General features: G+C 38.2%; 3 protein-coding genes across 3 annotated transcripts; all 3 read right to left on the reverse strand.

Annotated features, from left to right (window-relative positions):
- Positions 1–1,349: 1,349 nt before the first annotated feature.
- On the reverse strand, positions 1,350–9,384 carry LOC120420099 (neurogenic differentiation factor 1). Its single transcript, XM_039583045.2, has 3 exons — positions 9,113–9,384; positions 5,403–5,647; positions 1,350–1,855 (listed from the first exon to the last, which is right to left on the reverse strand). The coding sequence occupies exons 1-3, from the start codon at positions 9,189–9,191 to the stop codon at positions 1,514–1,516; spliced, it is 666 nt and encodes a 221-aa protein (XP_039438979.1). The 5' UTR covers positions 9,192–9,384; the 3' UTR covers positions 1,350–1,513.
- Positions 9,385–10,682: 1,298 nt separating this feature from the next.
- On the reverse strand, positions 10,683–14,105 carry LOC120420098 (sarcosine dehydrogenase, mitochondrial). Its single transcript, XM_039583044.2, has 7 exons — positions 13,901–14,105; positions 12,315–13,564; positions 12,056–12,253; positions 11,855–11,997; positions 11,686–11,791; positions 11,037–11,627; positions 10,683–10,981 (listed from the first exon to the last, which is right to left on the reverse strand). Exons 1-7 carry the CDS (start codon positions 14,052–14,054, stop codon positions 10,721–10,723), a joined length of 2,703 nt encoding a protein of 900 aa, XP_039438978.1. The 5' UTR covers positions 14,055–14,105; the 3' UTR covers positions 10,683–10,720.
- A 6,400-nt stretch (positions 14,106–20,505) lies between these two features.
- Positions 20,506–21,107, reverse strand: LOC128093467 (uncharacterized). The gene is made up of 3 exons (XM_052710340.1): positions 20,950–21,107; positions 20,797–20,883; positions 20,506–20,725 (listed from the first exon to the last, which is right to left on the reverse strand). The coding sequence occupies exons 1-3, from the start codon at positions 20,956–20,958 to the stop codon at positions 20,600–20,602; spliced, it is 222 nt and encodes a 73-aa protein (XP_052566300.1). The 5' UTR covers positions 20,959–21,107; the 3' UTR covers positions 20,506–20,599.
- Between the last annotated feature and the right edge of the window lie 88 nt (positions 21,108–21,195).

Here is a 21,195-nt window from a genome sequence, read left to right on the forward strand (position 1 = left end):
GCTGAAGGCTGCCGCGCCAAGTTTGTTGCCAGAACGGTTTCGATTCCGGCCGTGCTGGTGCTCCACACGGTCGTGTCAAATTATCACACAACACAAAGCCAAATTGCTAGATGTCCAAAAAAAATCAAAACAAACAGCTGACTTTGTTGTGATTACCAAAATGCGCGCGCAAAGTAGCGCAAAACAAAATCGAAAAAAGAAAGTGCTGCCAAGCTAATCTGTCATACGGGGGGCGAGCCAATGCGGTCCAAAGTGGTTCACGCGGTTCACAGCACATGAGTCATATTTTTATGAAAAATTTCTTCGAAGTGGTTAGTCTTCTATTAGTCTATGACCAGACCATCGAGGCTTAGTTGACTAGAAGGATTAAGAATGCTATAAGAATCCAAGAAACTTGATTGGAATCTGTGAACCTAAGAACAGGACAATGCAAATATTGAACGTGTAAAGTTGAACTCAAGAACTTTACTGGTTGCATAGACGTTAGGCGAATATTGAACCACTGTGATTGAACTTTCAACACGACCAGAATTCACCACAAAAAGCTTGGTGAACCAAATCGGAAAGCTTTCACGGTGAATCTAAGAACATACGAAGAATTAAAGACTATACATAACTTTGACCGGCCACATCACTTACCACGGTGAATCCTGGCTTCACACCCATCTTACTAACACCCTCAAACCTCACTAATACTTTGCCGAAGACGCAGCCGATTTGGCGGTCTTCATCACTCAAGTATTGGACTAAAAAATCCTATCCACTTCCCGTGTCTTACCACTGGTCGTGGCTGGCGCTGTGATTGACTAGCATGATAGGGACATATGAAAGTTGCGAAGTGGTGATGATTGGTTCCTACTCTTCATCTGTGGTCCTCAGAGCAGATCTTGGAGGTCCTGGTCAATAACAGAGTAGCAACTACGGGTAGACACCAATGCTATGCTAAAAAAAACTTTAAGGTGTGATTTTCTACATGTATGTAACTCCTTAAGTGGCTATATCAGTCTCGAGAACGGGGCACCTTATTAAAATTTGTGTGATGTGATGTGACGTGTGATGTTTTTTTACAGCAAAAAAAGTAGTAATTAGTAGCGTGTAAAAGGCCTGGCTGTAAACTAAATTTGGCATTATTTTATGAAATTTTATGTCATATTGCACCCTGACATATATAGCTTTTGCATGCGATTTTACAATGGGATTTTTTGCTGTGTACAACTTCGCCAAAGACACCAAATCGATCAGAAAATTCCCCCAGAAATACAGACTTTCTAATACTGACGTACCATTAACCGGGGAGAATTGCTCTAATGAAATGGAAAGTGATATTTTCTTTATTCATAGAAACGTAGTTGCAAAAAGCTCAACTAGAATTTTATTTTTAATCCTATGCAGATCTAATTAAATTTGAAAAAGTTACTCTGTTTACCGATAAATAATACTTTTACTTAAATATCTTAACTGAAAATTTGCAGTACGATCAGTTTGGTGCCAAAGTACGACATTCTTTCGCTCATCAATCGCTCATAGAATGAACTAAATGGTGATGCTGAAGATGAGAATAGCCGTGAAGATGATTGCCAGCATCTGCTGCCGATGAATGTCCTCGATGGTTCTGGTTCTGGTGATGATGATGCACGATTGCGTGATGATACTGCTGGTTCAGCGATCGAGATTCTTCGAAGCCAGAATCGGCCGTCGCGGCGAATGACGATCCCGTCGGAGCAGATGCTGCCGTTGACGGCTGAGATTTGATACCGTTCTTGTCGGTTCGGCTAACCACGGACACCAGCCTCGACGCCTTGGCGTTGGACGTCGCATCGTGCGGCTGCACCGGTTGGAATATGAAGGGCCATGCCTGCGGAACGGAAACGAATTTTCAAGAATAATTTTAGCGTTATTATTGTGTTGTTTGCATGCAATTTGTTCAGTTGCTTATGGGAAAGTGAAATAAAGATGAGCGCCCGGGCAATGCAAAGTGTTTCCTGTATTGCCAGGGTGCTGGCCTTATGAAATTCGATACTTTTCAAATTTTGAAAATCTATTCTGATCGCGAGCTAAGGAAAACACTTGGGCAGAATAAACAAACGAAGGGATCGTGTGGGGATCGTCGTTGTTGGCTGCTGCAATGTAGATGAGTTACGATTGAAGTTGTCGCTCATAACTTTTTTTAAGATATGAGGAAATATGCAAATGTTCATTCCCTTTGAAGATTCATACCTGATTAATTTGCTAATTTGATTATATTTAAATTGATTTAAATTGAGCTGTTCTCAACATTTTCTTGGCTTGGTACCCCTATTCGTGCTACTTAAGCTGCTGTTATCTCTTAGTCTTCGTTTAATTATGTTTATTTACAATCCAAACCATTCAAACTTTTTTTTTAGGTAACTTAAATATTGATTTTTTTTTTATTAAAACCAAGTTTCAAAGTTTTGACAATTCGAGCCAAACATTTCAGTAGGGCACAAAACCAAAACGTAAAAATTCGGGATCATTCCACTATTCCATTCATTAGTACAGTTCCTACATGCCCTCCAAGAATCAGATTGATAGCAAACAATTTCTATTGAAAAAAATCAAAAACACACAAGGGCACATAACAATGTTCACTCCAAACCAAAAAAAAAAGTTTAAATGTGCCCTTTGCTTTTTCGTTTTGAGAAGTGAACTTTCAAACATGCTTAACACTAATTCACTTCAAAACAAAGTTTGGTTTACTTTTCACCAAGGATTTGTGCAGAAAAATACTTCGTCGAAATGCAATATTTAATACGGTCCCGCGGCTGCTGTTCAGTACACTTTTAAAGAATTTTTATGTTTCAAATACCTTATCTACACCATTCAATCACTAAACTTCACCAATTATCAAAATTTCCACTAAACTCCTCATTATTTAGAACTAAACAAAAGGGCCCATAAACATCATTCAAAACAACAATCGGGTGACAGCGCTTTAGTGCCCTTTCAGTTCTCTTCGAAATTGCATTTAGAAAGGGCCCATTATGAACAACAGTTGGAAAGTTAAAAGGGCCCAATAACGAGATTTTATTAAATTATGAGTTATATTGCGAAAATCAACATAAATTAAGAAGCATTCAAGCAGAGTTGAGGATAATGATGTGTTTCATCGTATCATCAGTGAAAATACCATCAATCACGCTTCTTTTTTAAATGGGAATTAAAACAAGTTGTCCACTTTTTGCAAGCGATTTTCTCGAATTAGGTTTTACGCCGACTCGGTTTTTAGGTTAGAAATTTGACAGCTTGGCTGCACTGTTTACATTTTTTGCACGTGTGTCTCTGTAAAAATGTGTGTGCGTGTGCGCTCGTGACGTCACGCTGTAAAACCTAATCGCGGTTTTTGGTTTTGTACCCTAATGAAATGTTTGGCTCGAATTTACTGATTGTTTTTGTTGCAAACATTGAATCGGCAAGGCTTGTTTCTAGAGTTTTTTGAAAACATGTACACTCAACCCCCGGTGGTTGGTCACTTTTTCGTTTGACACTTTTTTAGTTTGTACCCCGTTGGTTGGTCAAAGTCAAACTAAAAAGAGACGAACTGTCACTTTTTACACGGCGCTCACGCACACTATCAAAACAAACGTTTGGTAGTATGTGTGAACTCCGTGTAAAAGGGTTGTCAAACTAACACGTGACCCCGTTCGTTTGACAAAAGTTGGTGTCAAACCATCGGGGTTTGAGTGTACTGGGGTAGGTCAAAGTATGCTTATCAATTGTTTTGAATATTTTGCCTTTCGAAAAAAGTTGCGTTGAAAATTGTTATTTAAATATTCGGGCAATTTGCACACTTAGATTTTAACCGAATTCGGTAAAGTTTATCAAATTTTCAACCGCAGAATAGTTCGATAAACTGAAAATCATGTAGATCATAATTGTCCATCGTACAACCGATATTCGGGAAAATTTTAATCATTTTGACAGACGGTTTGCCGATCTAAACTTAACTGACTTTTCAACTACCGAATCTATAAAATTCAAGCGTGTAGTCATTTCGTTTCTTATTTCAAAAATTCAGATTAAAAGTGAAAATTTAATCAACAATGTCAATTGGAAAATAATTATTATTTAAAAAAAATATTGGTTCACAATTGCAAAACCTAATTTAATTTGAAATTAAATCTACTAAAAATTCCAATAGTTTTCTATTTTTTTTTAATTTAATTTTCATTGCAAAGACTTTTTGATTTTTTAAACTTTACCATCTTCAATTTTTGATATGTTTGAGTACAACTTGTGTTGAACAGTGTTTGACGGACGAATTGTTTTGGAATCGCAATGATTATTTAAATAGATTTTTTTTTAATTGTAAAAAAAATGTTTTTTTTTTCTCACTGGGCAGGGTTTAGTTTTTAAAGTTTTAGTAAGTAGTTTCATGACGGAATTACAAAAAAAAAAATGTTTCTACAATTTCTCAGATATCATGTAATCTTTGAGGGCCAGTACGCAGCTCCAAAGCAAAAAAAAACCTTCATTTCTATTTGGAAATTGTTATAGAATTAACATACAAAATAATCGAAACGAGTTTGTTTCTTTAGTCATAAAATACCAACGACAATATGCAATATCTCTCACTTGATATTGAAAACTTCTTTCAAAAGCTTTTGTTCTCGACCCTGTGCTGAAATGGCCCAGATATGCTTCTAAAAATACTCACAACGATCGACATTTGTGTCTGATCAGCTCAACAACGGGAACCCCAACACGGAATTCTCGCGATCCCGCGAAGCACTCTAGCCGCGAGGACAGCTTCCAGGTGGATCGGATCAAACCGTCCAGGCGTCATAAAATGCTCTGCGGCTTCTTCACAAACTAAGTGGATGTTTATCTCGAATCATTAGAGGTTCACGGCTTCGGAAAATCGAGGGAAAGTGTGAACAAATCGGAAAGAGAGTCCCATTTTTGATGGGTGACACTTTGAGTGAAAGCCACTTCTAATTGCCTCTTCCGGCTGTGCTCCATCTCCTCCAAAGTTGACGGATGTCTTTCTGGTCTTTTATGATTCTTTTTTTTTCTCTGCCCATAGTGATGATGGGTGTACTAATCTGGGCTTTGAAGGGATAAAATGGCATAAATCTGTGCGGTAGGTTTATTGCTTTATGGGTCGTTTCCGAGAGCAATAAACGATTTAGGACCACCATTCTGATCGTTACAACAATTATTAGTATTGTTCACATCAACAATCCGAGGAAAACTCGAACCGAGTTGGGATTGTTTAGAGATTCTACAAAGAGACGCGTAAACAAACACTTTGAACACGTAAACAAATCATTTGTAAGCCGTTGTGACCATCCGGCGGTGAAGTGGCCATGCTTGCAAGTCGTGGTAACGATTTGAGTTTTAAATTAGAATTTAATATATTAAAATATAAAAACGTCACTTACCGTTTTCGCCGGCTGGCCAAGGTTGGTGGAAATATTCTCCACCGATTGGCCGTCCAGAGTGGCGGCCAGATAGCTGATGTAATTTTTCGCTAGTCGCAGAGTGTCCAACTTTGAGAGTTTTGTGTCTGCGGGGACCCACGGGATGTTTCGCTTCAGGTTGAAAAATGCCTTTGACAGGACGCGCATTCGGGCTCGTTCCCGGGCGTTGGCCGCGTTCCGCTGGATGGGGGTGTCGGATTTGTCGTCTGTTGAAATTTAAAAAAGTGCTATTAAATTGACATAGTTTAATATCTACTATAAAATAGTTTTTAAATTGCAAGTTAAAATTATTTGAAAGATTCCGTTCTCGGGCTATATAAAACCACAGACAAATATATAGGGGAAATATACCCTTTCTCAGCCTATTTTTACAGCTTTCAAAGCGTGTTCTAGCGTGTTGCTCGTACTGACTCAGAGCAAGGGTGAGATGTAGGTGTAAGGACAGTGCGTGTTCGTCGGGAACCTGGTGCATAAGATCGGTCAAGACCCGTTCTTACACTGAAAATTGGGAATTGCGAATTGCGAATTTCATCAAGTGTTTTTGACCGTTCCTATGTAATAAATACCTAGCTAAAATAAAAGTGAGTAAGCAACTCTCTATTGTTGATGTATCTGAAAACTCGTGCTGAAAAAATCCTCTTTTTGCAACTTGTTGCATAAACTACTATTTCAGCACCCATTGCAGTGCTGGAAATTAGAACTTTTCAGCACTGGTTTGAAAGGTATACATTTTCCATTCTGTTAGTTTTGGTAGAGAAAAGAAGGCCATTTCGTCTCTCGATAATTAAAATATTTTAATTTTTAGATGTTTGTTAAAACTTTTTTGTTTTAAAACTAGTGATTGTAAACTTACTATACAAGTGTATAATGCTTTTAACAACCACTTTTATTTTATTTAGGGGAACTATGCCCTTTCTCAGCCTATTTCTATTATCGGCCTATCAGCACTTTGATCATGAATTACAGCTTTCCTAAAGTGTTTTTGACTGTTCCAAAGTAATAAATAGCTCAAGTAAAAGTGAGCAAGCAACTCTACATTGTTGATACATCAGAAAATGTTGATTTAATAGCGGAAAACGGCAAAAGTGATCAGAATCGGTCGAACGGCTTAGAGTGATTAAAATGGGTATATTTCCCCTAAATGTTGATATTCGGATTTTTTATTAATTTTTCAAAAGAAACAAATGCCATTTTTCGATCATTAATCTGAATTTGAAAAAGTAGTGATTCTGTAGACATAACCGGAATAGCGTTGGATAACATAATTTGCAACCTTCCATCTAGAGCGTCCAATTTCCCGTCCCGGGAAAAAAATTCCCGGGAATTCCCGGGATTTCCCGAAAAAAAAATATTTCCCGTTTCCCAGGAAATTTGTAAATTTCCCGGGAATTCCCGAAATTCATGCGGAAGCATACATTTTCTTAAATTTCAATTAAATGTATTGTTTGGTTTATATTAAATTAATCAGATTATCAGAAATTATGATATCAGAATTATTTCTGTTAATATAAATTTTTGAAGCAACTGGGAAAAGATATTGTTTAATGAGTATTAAATTATTACAATTAGGTAAGCTTTTAACAGATTGATGTTATTTCATCAAAACAGTATTAACTCCTTGCCTCCAAATTAAAACTGAGTTTTTTTACGTTTTTGTTTTATGATCAAATGAGATGAAAATCGAATTTGTGCAAAAAGAATTAATTCAATTGGTTGAATACCTAGTACTAAAGAAATAAAAGAATTATGGAGCACTGATGCAACTACAGGTGTTAGAGGGTTAAATGTGAAAAAATAGATGACTTTTTGTGGAATGATGTTAATTTATTGTATAATTTAAATCATGTTGCATAATAATACAAAAAAATATCATTGAAAAATTACTTTCTATTGTTTGTTCTCAAAAAATGCAAAAATATATTCAAAGCTAGCTTCAAATATTTGAAAACATTGGGTTGTTTGGAGTAAAACCAACACTAAAAAGCTTTACCATTTGTTCAAGAGCTGAAACCAGTATTTGTCATGAAAAACATAATTTCTGCATGTTTTTTTTTCTCATTTCAATAAACTGGTCACAGAGGCAAGTTTAAAATTTCTCATCAAAAAATACCAAACTACATTTTCTTGTAGTTGAATGATTTTTTATATGCAGTCAAGCTGTTAATTGATCTTCACACTTATTTAAACCATTAATGTTGATGTCCTAAACAATTTTGTTGCATAATATTAATTAAAACCAAGATCATAACAATTTTCAATAATTTTAAAATTTCCCGGGAATTCCCGGGATTTCCCGGGAAATTGGTTGAAAATTTCCCGTTTCCCGGGAAATTTGTAACCCCGGGAAATTGGACGCTCTACTTCCATCGGATGAGGAAGTAAAATGTCGGTCCCGGCCTTGGTTGTTAGGCCGTTAAGTCATTCCAGGTGTAGGAGTCGTCTCCATGCCATAAGTACAAACAACACACCAAACCAAGCCTACTCCGGTGGAATCGCTGACGGCGGTTGGACTCACAATCCAAAGGTCGTCAGTTCAAACACTGGGGTGGAAGGTTCCTTGGAGTAAAAGAGGTTTGGGTGCTCTCCCCATTCAAGCCTTCGGACTCCTAGGTTCGAGCAGAAACTTGCAATAGAGACCACAAAAGACCCGGGGGTCGTTAATGTGGATGGTTTGATTTTTGAACATAATTTAGGTTATCTCCAGGGTACCGAAACATTCTCGATATTTCGACTGGATATATTTGCTTGAAATACAAACATTTACATACACTCTTCAATGTATTCTTAACCCTCTACTGCCCATTTTTTTTCGAAAATTTTTATTTTTCCCGTGTTCAGGAGGTCATTTTGAGCAACTTTTGTTCGAAGAAAAACTTTACTTGTCTTGTTTTATGTTTCTCTTGTTTCATTTTTAGTATTTTAATTTGCATTTATTTTGTTTAGTTTATGTTTGTTTTTGGTAGTATTTGGCCTATTCTACCACCTCCTATCATTACATTTTGCCTATCTAATTTTTTCATGTTTTTACAGTTAGGTACTTTTTAATTTTTTTGCTTGTTTTTCACATTTTCTGCTATCAAATGGCAACATTATCATTTAATTTGTAAAAAATGCGAAGAGGAAAAGTCTGGGACACTAGAAAAATTACTGCATAGTTCTTTTTACATAAAATACAGAATTTGTTGTTAAAAAACACAGCCAAAGTCGACCCCTAAAAAATGGCATTTTTAAATCATTTGCAAAGTCACATAACTTCCAATGCTTTTTAAAGATCATAAATTGGTTGAAAAATGGATTTTTTTTAAATCCAAGCCCGTCTAAAGGAGGGGTTGGGTTGTAGAGGGTTAAAATAAATTGTACAAGTTTAATGAACATTTTAAATGGTTGACTTGAATAATAACGAAATTACTTCGAACCTAATTTACTCATTCTGAAGTAAACTGTAACACTGGTCATAATAACAATTTTTAAACTATCTCAAAACTAATGAATAACACTTCTTTCAAAGTTTTTAGTATGCTCCGAGCTGTTGTCCCACAATTATTTTTTTAAGCAAAAAAATGGAAACAATTGAAATTCAAAATTAATTAATAATCAAATCACCAAAACAATGTTTAGGCATTTCCTTTCAATCACACTCAACGATCGTTAACAAGATCTACTTGACTCACCGTTCGAGTCCAGCTCATCGTCAAATCCATCCTCAATTAAATCCAAATTGGGTGATTTACTGCGTTTTCTTTTCGGCATCGCTGAACTCGTTTCGATCGCAAATTATTTGCGTAAATATTCGTTTTCTAATTGTGTCACAATTCACACTCGTTGCAATGTATCACCATCACACACTTCACTACTTCACACCGTTTTCGTAATGTCTGACTGATTCGCGCAAGTCACTTTTCCGTAAAGTGTGTTTGTCAAAGGACACGGCTCGGTTAATACTGAATGGAAGCGATTTTCTTGGGACCAATTTTCCCCGCGGTTGTGCCTGTCTAGGAAATCTCCACTCAACTTTGTGTGAGACTGAGAGTGAGTTGTTTGTTTTAGCTCATCTTCGTTTTGTTTCCCACATGAATTTGAAGAGGGAAATATCACAACCAGCTTAAGTTAAGGTGGTTCTTGGCGAAAAAATAAATCAATTTAATCAAAACAAAAAAAGTTATTTGAAAAACTTTAAAAATTACTTGCGCGTTGTAAAAAAAAAAAGATATTTTTTTCATTTATTTATTTGTTTAAATCGCACAGGACCACCTCAATATCTCATGCGCAGCATATGCGCAATGCGTTTTTGGGTTTTAACTTGTGGGCGGAGTCAAATGTAGTCTCTTGCTTCTCCTATTGGCTGCGTTGTTTGACCAATCATGAACCTCAGTGCCTTAGTTTAAAGTTTAGAGCTTTTCATGTCCGGAAATATTTCTGTATGATTCTGTAAATCAGTTTTTTATTCGATGAAACTAAATTTTAACGATTCATTCAAATTTTTATTTTATGATTGTTTATTTGGAAATGAAGCAACTATTTATCATATTAGAAATTGTACATTACAGATTTAAAAAGAATACTCTGAAATTTGAACCACAAAAATACAAATCTATTTACAGTCCAGACTCGATTTTCGGGAGTTTCGACTTTTAATATAAAATTGGAGTTACAATAAATAGGTACTAAATGCATTTTCCCAATATTTCATCACCGCCAACTTGATCTCCAACGACCAAAAAACAAGACAAAAACACACTAAGAAATAAATATCAATCCAACCCATCCGTGTAATCCTCTGCGGCTTAACGCTCAGTCAACTAAGTCGCGTGTCTTCCTAAGCCGCGACTGCCACCAAATTAAGACAAATTGGTGTGTAATTTATTATGTTGTTCTTTCTTTCACAATGTCTTTCTCCAACAAACTCAGTGAAAGCACTTTTGAGAAGAATCCTTCACCGTTTGAATTCGAGGAGGGTCTCCAATTACCATATTGACTGCACTTGAAAAGTGTCCACGCAGCAGTGACATGACCTTTCTCCTTTCATTTGTTTTTCTTTTCTTCGTCGCCCTCGCCCTAGAGAGCTCGGAACCCGGAATCAAATTTCACAAATTTGTGGTTAATCTGTTCTCACTTTCGAGTAGCTCGTAAGCGATTGCCATAAATTTGGATTGCGGGAGTTTCGCCGAAGCTGCGCAATAAATTTTTAAAGGACGTCAATTTCTCAAATTTTCCGGATTAACAAGAAGCAGTTAACACGGATTTTACGGGGTATTCAGAGTAGGGTTGGTAGTAAATCTTTATTTATAGATGCCCAGGATTCGTTCGCCCTTGGGATCGAACGGACTGCGCAGGTGACACTCGGCATCGTACATCCTGCCCATGACCTCGACCTGGTAGCGACCGCTTCGGATAAACTCGTTCGTCACGTAATCACCGTCCGGCCGGGTCACGTAAGCTTGACCGATCGGCTTCTGCAGGGTGTATCCGTACTCGCCACGTCGCATGTGTCCGATGATTTCGCCGTTGCGGTAGACCGCCTCCAGCCCCCAGATTGGTACCTGTTGGAGGTGATCGTCGATCAAGTCTGTAGTTTTTAGTTCATTGATCAATTACCTGATCCCTTAACGTGAAGAACACCAGCTTCTTGTTGATTCCATTCTCCAGTTGCCGGTCGACGATCGCCTTTCCCTGGTAGTCGCCCTTCTTTCTGCACGTGAATCCAAGGTTGGCCTCCACCGGGGTATCGTCCGCCCGCAGGTCATTACCCCAAAGGTGATAACCCTTTTCGCTGCTCAGCGAGTACAACGCGCGGTAACCAGCGTTCCTAAGTCCATCCTTGTATCCAGCCTTCATCAACGCGTTGTACACGTCGTTGCAGCTCTCCTCCGGAATGTGCAACTCGTACCCGAGCTCTCCTACGAAACTAACCCGCAGCACTCGGACGTTACACGAGTAGAACGGATTGATCTTCAAGCTCAACACGGCGTTCGAGTTCGGCGGGAGTTGCTCCTCATCGCTCAGATCGAAATCGGTGATCTTCTGCAGGATCTCTCTACTCTTTGGTCCCTGGATCGAAAGCACCCCCAACTCTTCCGTTTGATCAGTAACAACTGCTCGCAGCGCCTTCTCCTGGATCGTAGCAAGCAGGTGCGACTTGGTGTGATACGCCGAGGCTCCACCCGCAACGATGTAGTACCCGCGACCCTGTACAAAAAGATTCATTACATACACATTCCCCCATTCCCAATGATCCGCCACCAACCTTGAAGATAGGATCGTGCAGTTCACCCTGTCCTGACTCCACAATACTAACTGTAACATCAGCTTCCACACCGCCTCGCTTGTTCAGGGCGCAAGTGTAGACGGTCCTTAAAATAGGAGGGTTAGATCTGCGTTCGAATCCCCATCAAAAGAACCAACCCAACACTTACTTGCCCTTTGGTTTGTTCGTGTCCGCGGTAAAGATCCAGTCGGCCGCTTCCTTTGCCTGGCTTCCGGTCAGGAACAGCTTGCAGAAGTAGCTCAGATTAAACAGGACCGCTTCCTGGCGACAGGTGTGCGCTTCTTCGCCGATCTACGGGGTGTCATGACGTTGGAAGATCATTTAGTCGTCAACGGTGAGAAGCTCTTACCAGATCGTGATGCTCGGGAAAGCCAAACGTGTAGTCCTTTTGCAGCGCTTCCTCGTAGTTTGTGTTGGTGTTCTTCGGGTAGTCGTAGTAGCCGTACCAATCGTACGGTTGTACCACAACGGTGTCCTCCGGCAGGAAGTATCCAGGACGTTCCCAGCCGTGGCGTTCCTCCATCACGGCACCGTGCTGGATCATTTGCTGTGAAACGTAATAGAGTGAAGTTATCATCTGTGTAGAAACATAATTGATCTTGACTCACCTTGTGGAATGGATCCACGGTAAAGTTTCTTCCGGCAAGCGCCTCATCATGCGGAAACACAATGCTGTAGTTCTTGGCATACGCTTCGTGACTCCTCTCGGTAGCCCAGTTGAGCGCCTTCTTCTGTTTAGGGCTGAATCGTCGGATGTCGTATGCAAACATGTGCAGATCGGGACGATCGTGGATGATCCACTTGGCAAGCTGCTCAGCACATCCCGCGCCAAGCATCATCCCGGCAGAATTGAAGCCACAGTTGTGGAACAGTCCGTTAATGATCGGATCGGGCCCCATCAACGGTTTGTGATCCGGCGTGAACGACTCCGGACCGCAGATCGTACTCTTGATGCCGGCTTTGCCGAATTCCGGACATATCTTCACCGCACCCTGAATGTGCGTGTCGAACACGGAATAATCCAGGTCGTACAGACCAAAGTGGAAATCTCCAGGAACACGATCGAGCAGAATCGGGTTGTTCTCGTATCCTCCCATGCAGATTGATTTGCCTTGGATACGGAAGTAGATGCTGGAGTCATGATCGCGGATGTTTGGCATCATCTGGTTGATGCCGTCCATGGTTTCCGATACCACGTAGGCATGCTTCATCGGAATCAGTGGCAGATGAATGCCCAAGGGTTCAATGAGATCTCGTCCCCAAACACCCATCGCATTAACCACCGTATTCGTACGAATCATTCCCTTGTTGGTAACAACTCCTCGCACATCCCGAACTCCGAGCAGGTTCTCTCCCGTTACGATCTCACTGACCGAGCAGTCCTCGACGATCATTCCGCCGTTAGCAACGGAAGCCTTTGTCAATGCGGTACACATCATGGCCGGATCAACCACTCCGTCTCCAGGAGAATACAGAGCTCCAGTGAATCCTGCTGGATCCAGCAGTGGAAACACTTCCTGCGCCTCTTCCGGAGTCAGGATGTGGCTTTCAATGCCGAAACACTTGCCCAGTGTTGCCAGTCGCTTGTACTCGTTGAGCCGTTCGTCGGAATGCGATATAAACAGTCCTCCGTTGTTGATCCATCCGGAATTGTGATCGGTTTCTTCTTCCAAGCTCATCAGTAGATTACGAGTCGATGCCAGCAGCTTGATCTCCACATCGTTGGGCCGCAGACGCCACACCAGCCCCGCCGTATGCCATGTGGTTCCAGCGGTTAGCTTGTTCTTCTCAAGCAGAACAGCCCGAATACCTCGCTTCGTCAGCTGATACAACGTATTACATCCAGCGGATCCTCCACCTGTATGGGAGAAAAACATCACAAACAAGTCATTAAGATGAGCCGAACCGGTCGGTCAACAACATCTTCGTAACGGTCCAAGGGTTGTTTGCAAACAAAGTCCGGACCTGGAACCGATAAGGAGTTTGACCTTTTCAGAGGGGTATTGGCGTCAGCTATTGATAAGTTAGCCTCGATCGCTGAACTAATCTGCGTTCGGCAAAGTTCGCTAAGGTTATCGAAAGGGAAACTGCTTGCCCGATCCAGTATGACTCTTTAGCGAGGATCGCTGGTGGTAAGTTTGAATGTTTTTTGATGAATCTAGTTACATAAGGTCCTTAAAAGCCCAATACTAACCAATAATGACGACATCAGCACTTTCCGGAAGTGTCGATTCCGAGGACAAACTTCTTCTGGATAATCCCTGTCCGATCCTGGTCACTGATGGTACTCCTTGGCCGGCGATCTGCTCTTTGAACTTGGTGAAGCTGCGTTTGCCTAGTCGGAACATTTTTACTACCAGACTACACCTTGTATATTTTTAAATTCGCAACCGCTCTGGACAACGTTTAATTTCAAACTGATTTGCTCGATCCAGTACCGCTTCATTGTAAACGTTTTCCCTTGATCTTCGGGAGAACAACGGCGACGACGGCATGATAAGCTTCGCGAACTCGTTAGTGGACGACCGCGGGAGCTGATACGGTCAGTGTTCAGTGTTAATGTTGTCCGACAGGATTGGCGAAATCGCTGTATGAGTGTTGTAGAACAACCAACCTTTGGTCATTGATAAGGGCTAGGTGGCGTGGAATTTATGCAAATCGGAGCTGCAAGTATGTTGTTTTGCAAGGAGTGTCACGTGTTTTGATTAATTTATCGTGTTGTTGGTTGTGATTTTTGAAACATTATTTAGACAAGGACTGATGTTTGATTTACGTAGAATCTAAAAAATAAGGAAATGTGCTACAGTCCAGACTCGATTATATAAATTTCACTTCGGATAATCGAATCATGAAAAACAAATTTTTCGTTGCCTAATCTTTGATTGTCGAGCTTAAATATGACTCGTAAACTACGCTAAAATGTTTTAGAATTTTTAAATCCAAGATGGCGGCGATGCAATATTGAAAAAATGCATTTTATTTTCTAATAGGCAGTCAACAACTCAAATTTGATTAAAATGGGTTTCGTGATTAGATTATCCGAAGTCCCATACATACCTTCGGATAATCGAACTTCGAATAGTCGAAACTTTGGATAATCAAGGCTTTGGATAATCGAGTCTAGACTGAGACTGTATTATATTTTTTTTTATATATATTTCTTGGTCATTGGTAATCTTTTTTGTAGTTTTATAAAATTAGCTTTGTGATTTTTTTTAATGTGATTAGTTTAAGCATTCTCCAAACTGCTTCTTTGATTCAAATCTGCCTGTTGAGTTTCTGCTGCATTTTCATGCGACGATTCCTGAGCGGTTTCTATGTAAGATCGTACTTCAGCCTAAAACAATAAAATGATTTAGCAAAACAAAATTGGTTCAGCTTGTGTAAAATTCCACATTACCGCAGGCTCATAATAATTAACTCCATCCTGAGGGTTTCCGAAGGCCACTCCGAGAATGACCATTAGAACCATGAATATAATTGTCTGGTGGAAAATTGAAGAATTGTATTTTTAAACGTTGTTACGTATACTTTCAGTTGCATTAACCATAACTAAACATAACTTTATTTTGTTAAAAAAGTTATTCAAGTTCAAGAAAAACATGAAAAAATCCATAAAACAAATCACTGCTGACACATCCATTTAAAAAACTAATTATGTTTTTTTTGTTTCAATCCAAGTTACCTACCAATTTCATAATAAGCTTTTCCTTTGCTTTCCACTTTTAACCTATCAGAACCTTTTGCTTCAACTCTAGAAATGTAACTAACAAGTTTTGCAGCATCCCAGTTGTATTTAAACTTGGTGTCCTCATCAGTTGCAATAACTGAACGGTGAAATTTATTATAGCGCAACGATGCAGCTTAATTAAAATATTGATAGAATAAGTTGGAGATGTTGATAGTGCAAGTATTGAAACTACCATATTAACCCTTTACTGCCGTATATGCTTTTTTTGAAGATCATTTTAAGAATGTTTTGTTAAGAAATACTTTACTTATCTTGTTCTACGTCCTAAAGTTAGCTAAAAAAATGAAATTGCATGGAGTTATGATTTTTTTTTGAGAAATGTGATTTTTTCAATGAAATTGCTGCATTAACCCTCTACCTAAATTTTTTTTTCGAAAGTTTTTATTTTTCTCTTGTTCAGGAGGTCATTTTGAGCAACTTTTGTTTAAAGAAAAACTTTAATTCTCTTGTTTTATCTTTTTCTTGTTTTATTTTTAGTATTTTAATTTGCAGTTTATGTTTGTTTTTGGTAGTATTTAGCCTATTCTGCCACCTAATATAATTACATTTTGCCTATCTAATTTTTTCACGGTTAGTAAAAAACACAGCCAAAGTTGACCCCTAAAAAAATGACATTTTTAAAAACATTGGCAAAGTCACATAAAACAAGTTAAACTTCAAACCCTGAAATTTTCTAAAATTTTAAGAGTTCTTCTTTCCAATGCTTTTTAAAGACCAAAAATTGGTTGAACAATTGATTTTTGGCGATTTTTTAGATCGAAGCCCGTCTAAAACAGGGTTAGGTTATAGAGGGTTAAGTTCTCAGATCTTTTTTTATTCATATTCTGGAGTTTTTTTTAAAGTTCCAATAAACCAAATTTCCAGTTTTTGCTTTTTGGGTGTTTTTGAAACCGCCTTGAGTCAGGGGTATTAAAAACACCCAAAAAGCAAAAACTGAAAATTTGGTTTATTGGACCTTTTCAAAAAAAAAAAAAACTCCAGATATATATTTGATATTGATATTTGATATATTTGATGGAAATTTGGTTTATTGGACCTCTTCAAAAAAAAAAAAAAAAAAAAAAAAAACTCCAGATATAGACATTTGATGGTTTGTTACAGAACAGAAATAAATTTACTTTGCTAGGAAATCCGTCTTGCAAGCAATTATATATTATAGAGCAATTCCAGCTCAAATCAGGAATTTTTCTGGTACTTTTGTACCCGACCCTCTCCGATTTCAATGAACCTTTGTAGACACGTTATCCTAGGCCTATATAAGCCATTTTTGTGTATATGGAGCCAATTGTACTCGAAACTAACATTTGAGAAGGGCGTAAGGGTTTTATCCCTTATTCCCGAATCCCACTTTCCCGAATCCCATATCCCCGAAAATCATTTCCCCGAAAATTCCACATTCCCGAAAATCATTTCCCCGAAAATCATTTTCCCGAAATTTCCACATCCCCGAAAATCATTTTCCCGAAAATTCCATATCCCCGAATGTCATTTACCTGAATGGCCATTTTACCGAACTGTCGTTTTCCTGAATTTACATCGAATGGATATTTCCCCGAAAGTTCCATTTTCCCGAATGATATTAACTTAGATATAAACTAAATTGTTTTTAGGGATATTTTTACAAAAGTATGACCTTAATATTAAATTCTCCTACGTGTGTTTTTAAATATGAAAAAAAGAAAAAACAAATAACCCTAGCCATTCATAAACCACGCGGAAACTTCAAGAAAGCGGGGTTTTGAGATCATCCACGTTCAATAAAAAAGATTTTTTTTGTATGGGCAATTTTCAGCAAAGAACAATTTTCCAAAACAGTATCCAGGTGGTAAGGATTGCAAAGCAACAATATCTTTAAGCGACGACTCGAAACACAGGAATCAGTTTGTTCTAGATTTTGTTTAACTTTTTAGTGAAATCTAAATAGTTGATTATTGAATTACAAAATGCATATTTTTAAATATTTCATCACCGCCATTTTGGGTTTAAAATTACTAAATCACTTTAAAGAAGTTTAGGGGTTATTACCAGAAGTGAACTTTTGACAAGGCCTTTGGATATCCGAGTCTGGACTGTATTTTGATTTTCAACTAAATGCAAAAAAAGCGAAATGATCAATGTATCAAATCGACGCTGTCGTGCTATCTTGTCGTTTGTCGCTTTTTGACGTTCCGAGAAAAACGAGTGTTAGTGTTTGACCTTAAATAAACGAAAAATAGAGCACGCTATGTAAACAATAACAATCACGTTTTATATTGTTGACCATTCTGTGCATTGTCCTGAAATTTGTTTGAATTTATTGGTGAGGTCCCGAGTTATAATTACAATCGTTCACGGTAGGCGGGCATGTACGTGTGTCAAACGCATTCTGATCTGAAACCTCTTTGGCCAGTTGTCTCACTTACAGCAATTTTCAGAGTGTGTCAAGTTAGCACGAGACAAAATTTTTCGGTTTTTATTGAATATCTCAGAATTGAAATCGAGTTTTGGGCATTGTGAGCTGCACAAAATGGCTTTCTTAATTCAATTTGACCCAAAATCGACGTATGACAAATTAGCTCGACTGCAACGCAGAAAAATAGGCAAATGAATTAAGCGGCACGCAGCTATTTAGATTTGTTCATTAGAAATGTACTCTGCTCAAGATGTTCTCCTTCTCTACATCATTTGTCATAGTCGGAGTTTTTGTTGGATTCGGCGGAGTCATTTCTTTTTGAAATGCAGTTGGAGTAACTAAATCTCAGAATCCGGAATTCGAATCCTTTAATTCCACAGACTTGGAAAATATTCAAAATTTAAGTGAAGCTGGAATAAAACGCTCGTAAAAATCTCGGAATTTTTTGAACGTTCAATTGTGGACATGATACTTCATTGATCGCTACTTCCCCGAACCCGGTCAGGCGGGTATGCCCGTTGTCCAGAACCGCGCGCGCGGTTCTGGGCAACGGGCATACCCGCCTGACCGGGTTCGGGGAAGTGGCGATCGGGGAAATGGCCGTTCGGGGATATGGTCATTTGGGAAAATGATTTTCGGGGATGTGGAAAATTAGAGGAAGTGGCCATTCGGGAAAATGGTTTTTAGGGGAAGTCGCCATTCGGGGATGTGGCCATTCGGGGAAATGGATTGTTCGGGGAAATGATTTTCGGGTAAATGACATTTCGGGAAAGTGTCTTTTCGGAGATGTGGCATTCGGGGAAATGTCTTTTCGGGAATGTGGGTTTCGGGGAAATGTCATAGATTCGGGCGTAAGTTATTTAAATATTTTTGTATTTTGCAATTTAAAAATTACTGTAAGCCGTTGCATCGTATCAAAAAGTGGTCAAAGACAAACTTGTAGGAAATTGGACGGGCTTTCAAAAAAAAAAAAAAAATACACTGAAATAAAAATACACGCCACTTCTACGAGATTTTTTGATTTTTAAGTTAGAAAGTAAAATTTTAAGGTGATGTCACGTTTTTTTTTAATTTTTTTGAGGAAATAGCCTAAGGTGTTACAAAAAGACTGACGAAAATTGCAAGATGGTATGTCTCTTTAAAAAAAACACAAACATCACTTACTAAAACTGTTTTTTTGAAAAGTGGTCTAAACGTCAAAGTTTTTAAAAACCGATACACTCAAACCCCGATGGTTTGACACGAACTGTTGTCAAACGAACGGGGTCACTTTTTAGTTTGACACCCCTTTTACACAGAGTTCACACACACTACCGAACGTTTGTTTTGATAGTGTGCGTAAGCTCCGTGTAAAAAGTGACAGTTCGTCACTTTTTAGTTTGACTTTGACCAACCAACGGGGTACAAACTAAAAAAGTGTCAAACGAAAAAGTGACCAACCACCGGCGGTTGAGTGTAGTGGGAATCGATTCGTCAGACAATTTTACATAAAAGTCTTCATATTGACCATTGTCCTATGTCCAATCTTTGGAAAGATACACTGGTTTAAAAAATTTAAATGTCGAAAAAATAGTTTTTTTGGTGGTTTTTGGTAATTTCTATGTGACAGACTTGATTTTTCAGTCTCGTTCATATTTTTACCGGAAAGCTCGTCCAATATCCCATAAGTTTGCCTTTGACAGCGTTTTAGTTTGACTCGTTTTAATATTTGCGTAAGCTTATTTACTATTCAGATTTCTACCACACTGAAAAAATATTCTATTTTTAGTTATTATCAATGTATTTAAGCTTATATCTCATATAAGTGGCGTGTATTTTATTTCAGTGTATTTTTTTTTTCAAAAAGCCCGTCCAATTTCCTACAAGTTTGTCTTTGACCACTTTTTGATACGATGCAACGGCTTACAGTTATTTTTAAATTGAAAAATACAAAAATATTTAAATAACTTACGCCCTTCTCAAATGTTATTTTCGAGTACAATTGGCTACACAAAAATGGCTTATATAGGCCTAGGATAACTTGTCTACTGAAAAATTCCTGATTTGAGCTGGAATTTCTCTGTACAGATTATCTGCATTGCGATAACCGATCAAAATGATCGATTATTGTAATTGTAACTGGTTATTCAATGTAAACTTTTAACGCTATAGGAAGACTCTGCATAAAAATGTGTTTATCGAGTTAAAAAGCATCTGAAAATGAGGCATCGCATATAGCTCAAATTTCAGCACATTCGGTTGAAAACTTGCCTGCTTTGAGCAGAATAAATTTAAATGGAAATTTACCCGTAAAAGTAATAAAAATCTGACGCAATTTGCATACCTTTGCGAACAATTCCTTTAAAGGGTACAAAACGATCCAAGGCCTTTGGGGTCTTGCCTTGAAGCCGATTCATTCCGGCGTCTCCAAATTTGTCATGGTCCCAGCAAAATGTAGCAGTTAAAATGATGAACTTTATTAAACAAAATAATTCTAATATTTAGTGTGATCAAATGTTCGATATTATCTAAAAAATACAATTTCTTTCCAAAAAGTCATATGATCAGCCTTACAATTGTAAGGAGTATGGAATAATTAATGGAATTATTGCTTCTTTTTCATGGCAATGTGGCATCTTAATCAATAATTACAAAAATCAGATATTTTTTTTTATTGTTGACCTTATTTTCTTTAACTCAATTCATTGATTTATTGTAATCATTTGAGGTTTTGCAACTGGCCTGCAATGATTTATATTTATTTGCCCAAACTAATCTACTATCGGTTCCAAAAAGGATTGTGAAGCTGCGCCATCTGCCGGAGCTGGCGACTTTCCACCACCGCAGTGGTGCCCGTGATGATGCTCGTGAGAACCAGCCGAGGAACCAGCTTCTTTCTGAAATTATAATTCAACATGGCTTATGTAAGTTATTGTGCAACGCAATTAACTGTAGAACACTTTATTACCGCAGGCTCAACAGCAGTATCTGGCTCCCCTTCAGGATATCCGAAAGCAACTCCGAAAATAGCCATTAGTACCAGGAATATAATTGTCTGACAAAATAAGAGAATTGTATAATCACAATTGTTAGTAAAAGAAATAATCCAAGTCCATCTTACCAATTTCATGATTGAAAATTGTAGCTGTATGTCCCTGTTAATCGCTGATCCTCTTCGCTACACGATTGAACTGCAACTGGCGAGATTTACTGATAGTAGTTATATGCAGGAAAGTACGTTTGGGACTGTTATCAGCAAAATTAAAACAATTTTGTTTTGTTATTAAAGTATTTAAGAAAACATTCGGATTCTATCGTAACTAAATCAATAATAAACCTCGTTGCTTTCCAAAGTTACAGTTGCGTA

The sequence above is a fragment of the Culex pipiens genome, chromosome 3 (genome assembly GCF_016801865.2).
Source record: "Culex pipiens pallens isolate TS chromosome 3, TS_CPP_V2, whole genome shotgun sequence".
Lineage (NCBI taxonomy): Eukaryota > Metazoa > Arthropoda > Insecta > Diptera > Culicidae > Culex > Culex pipiens.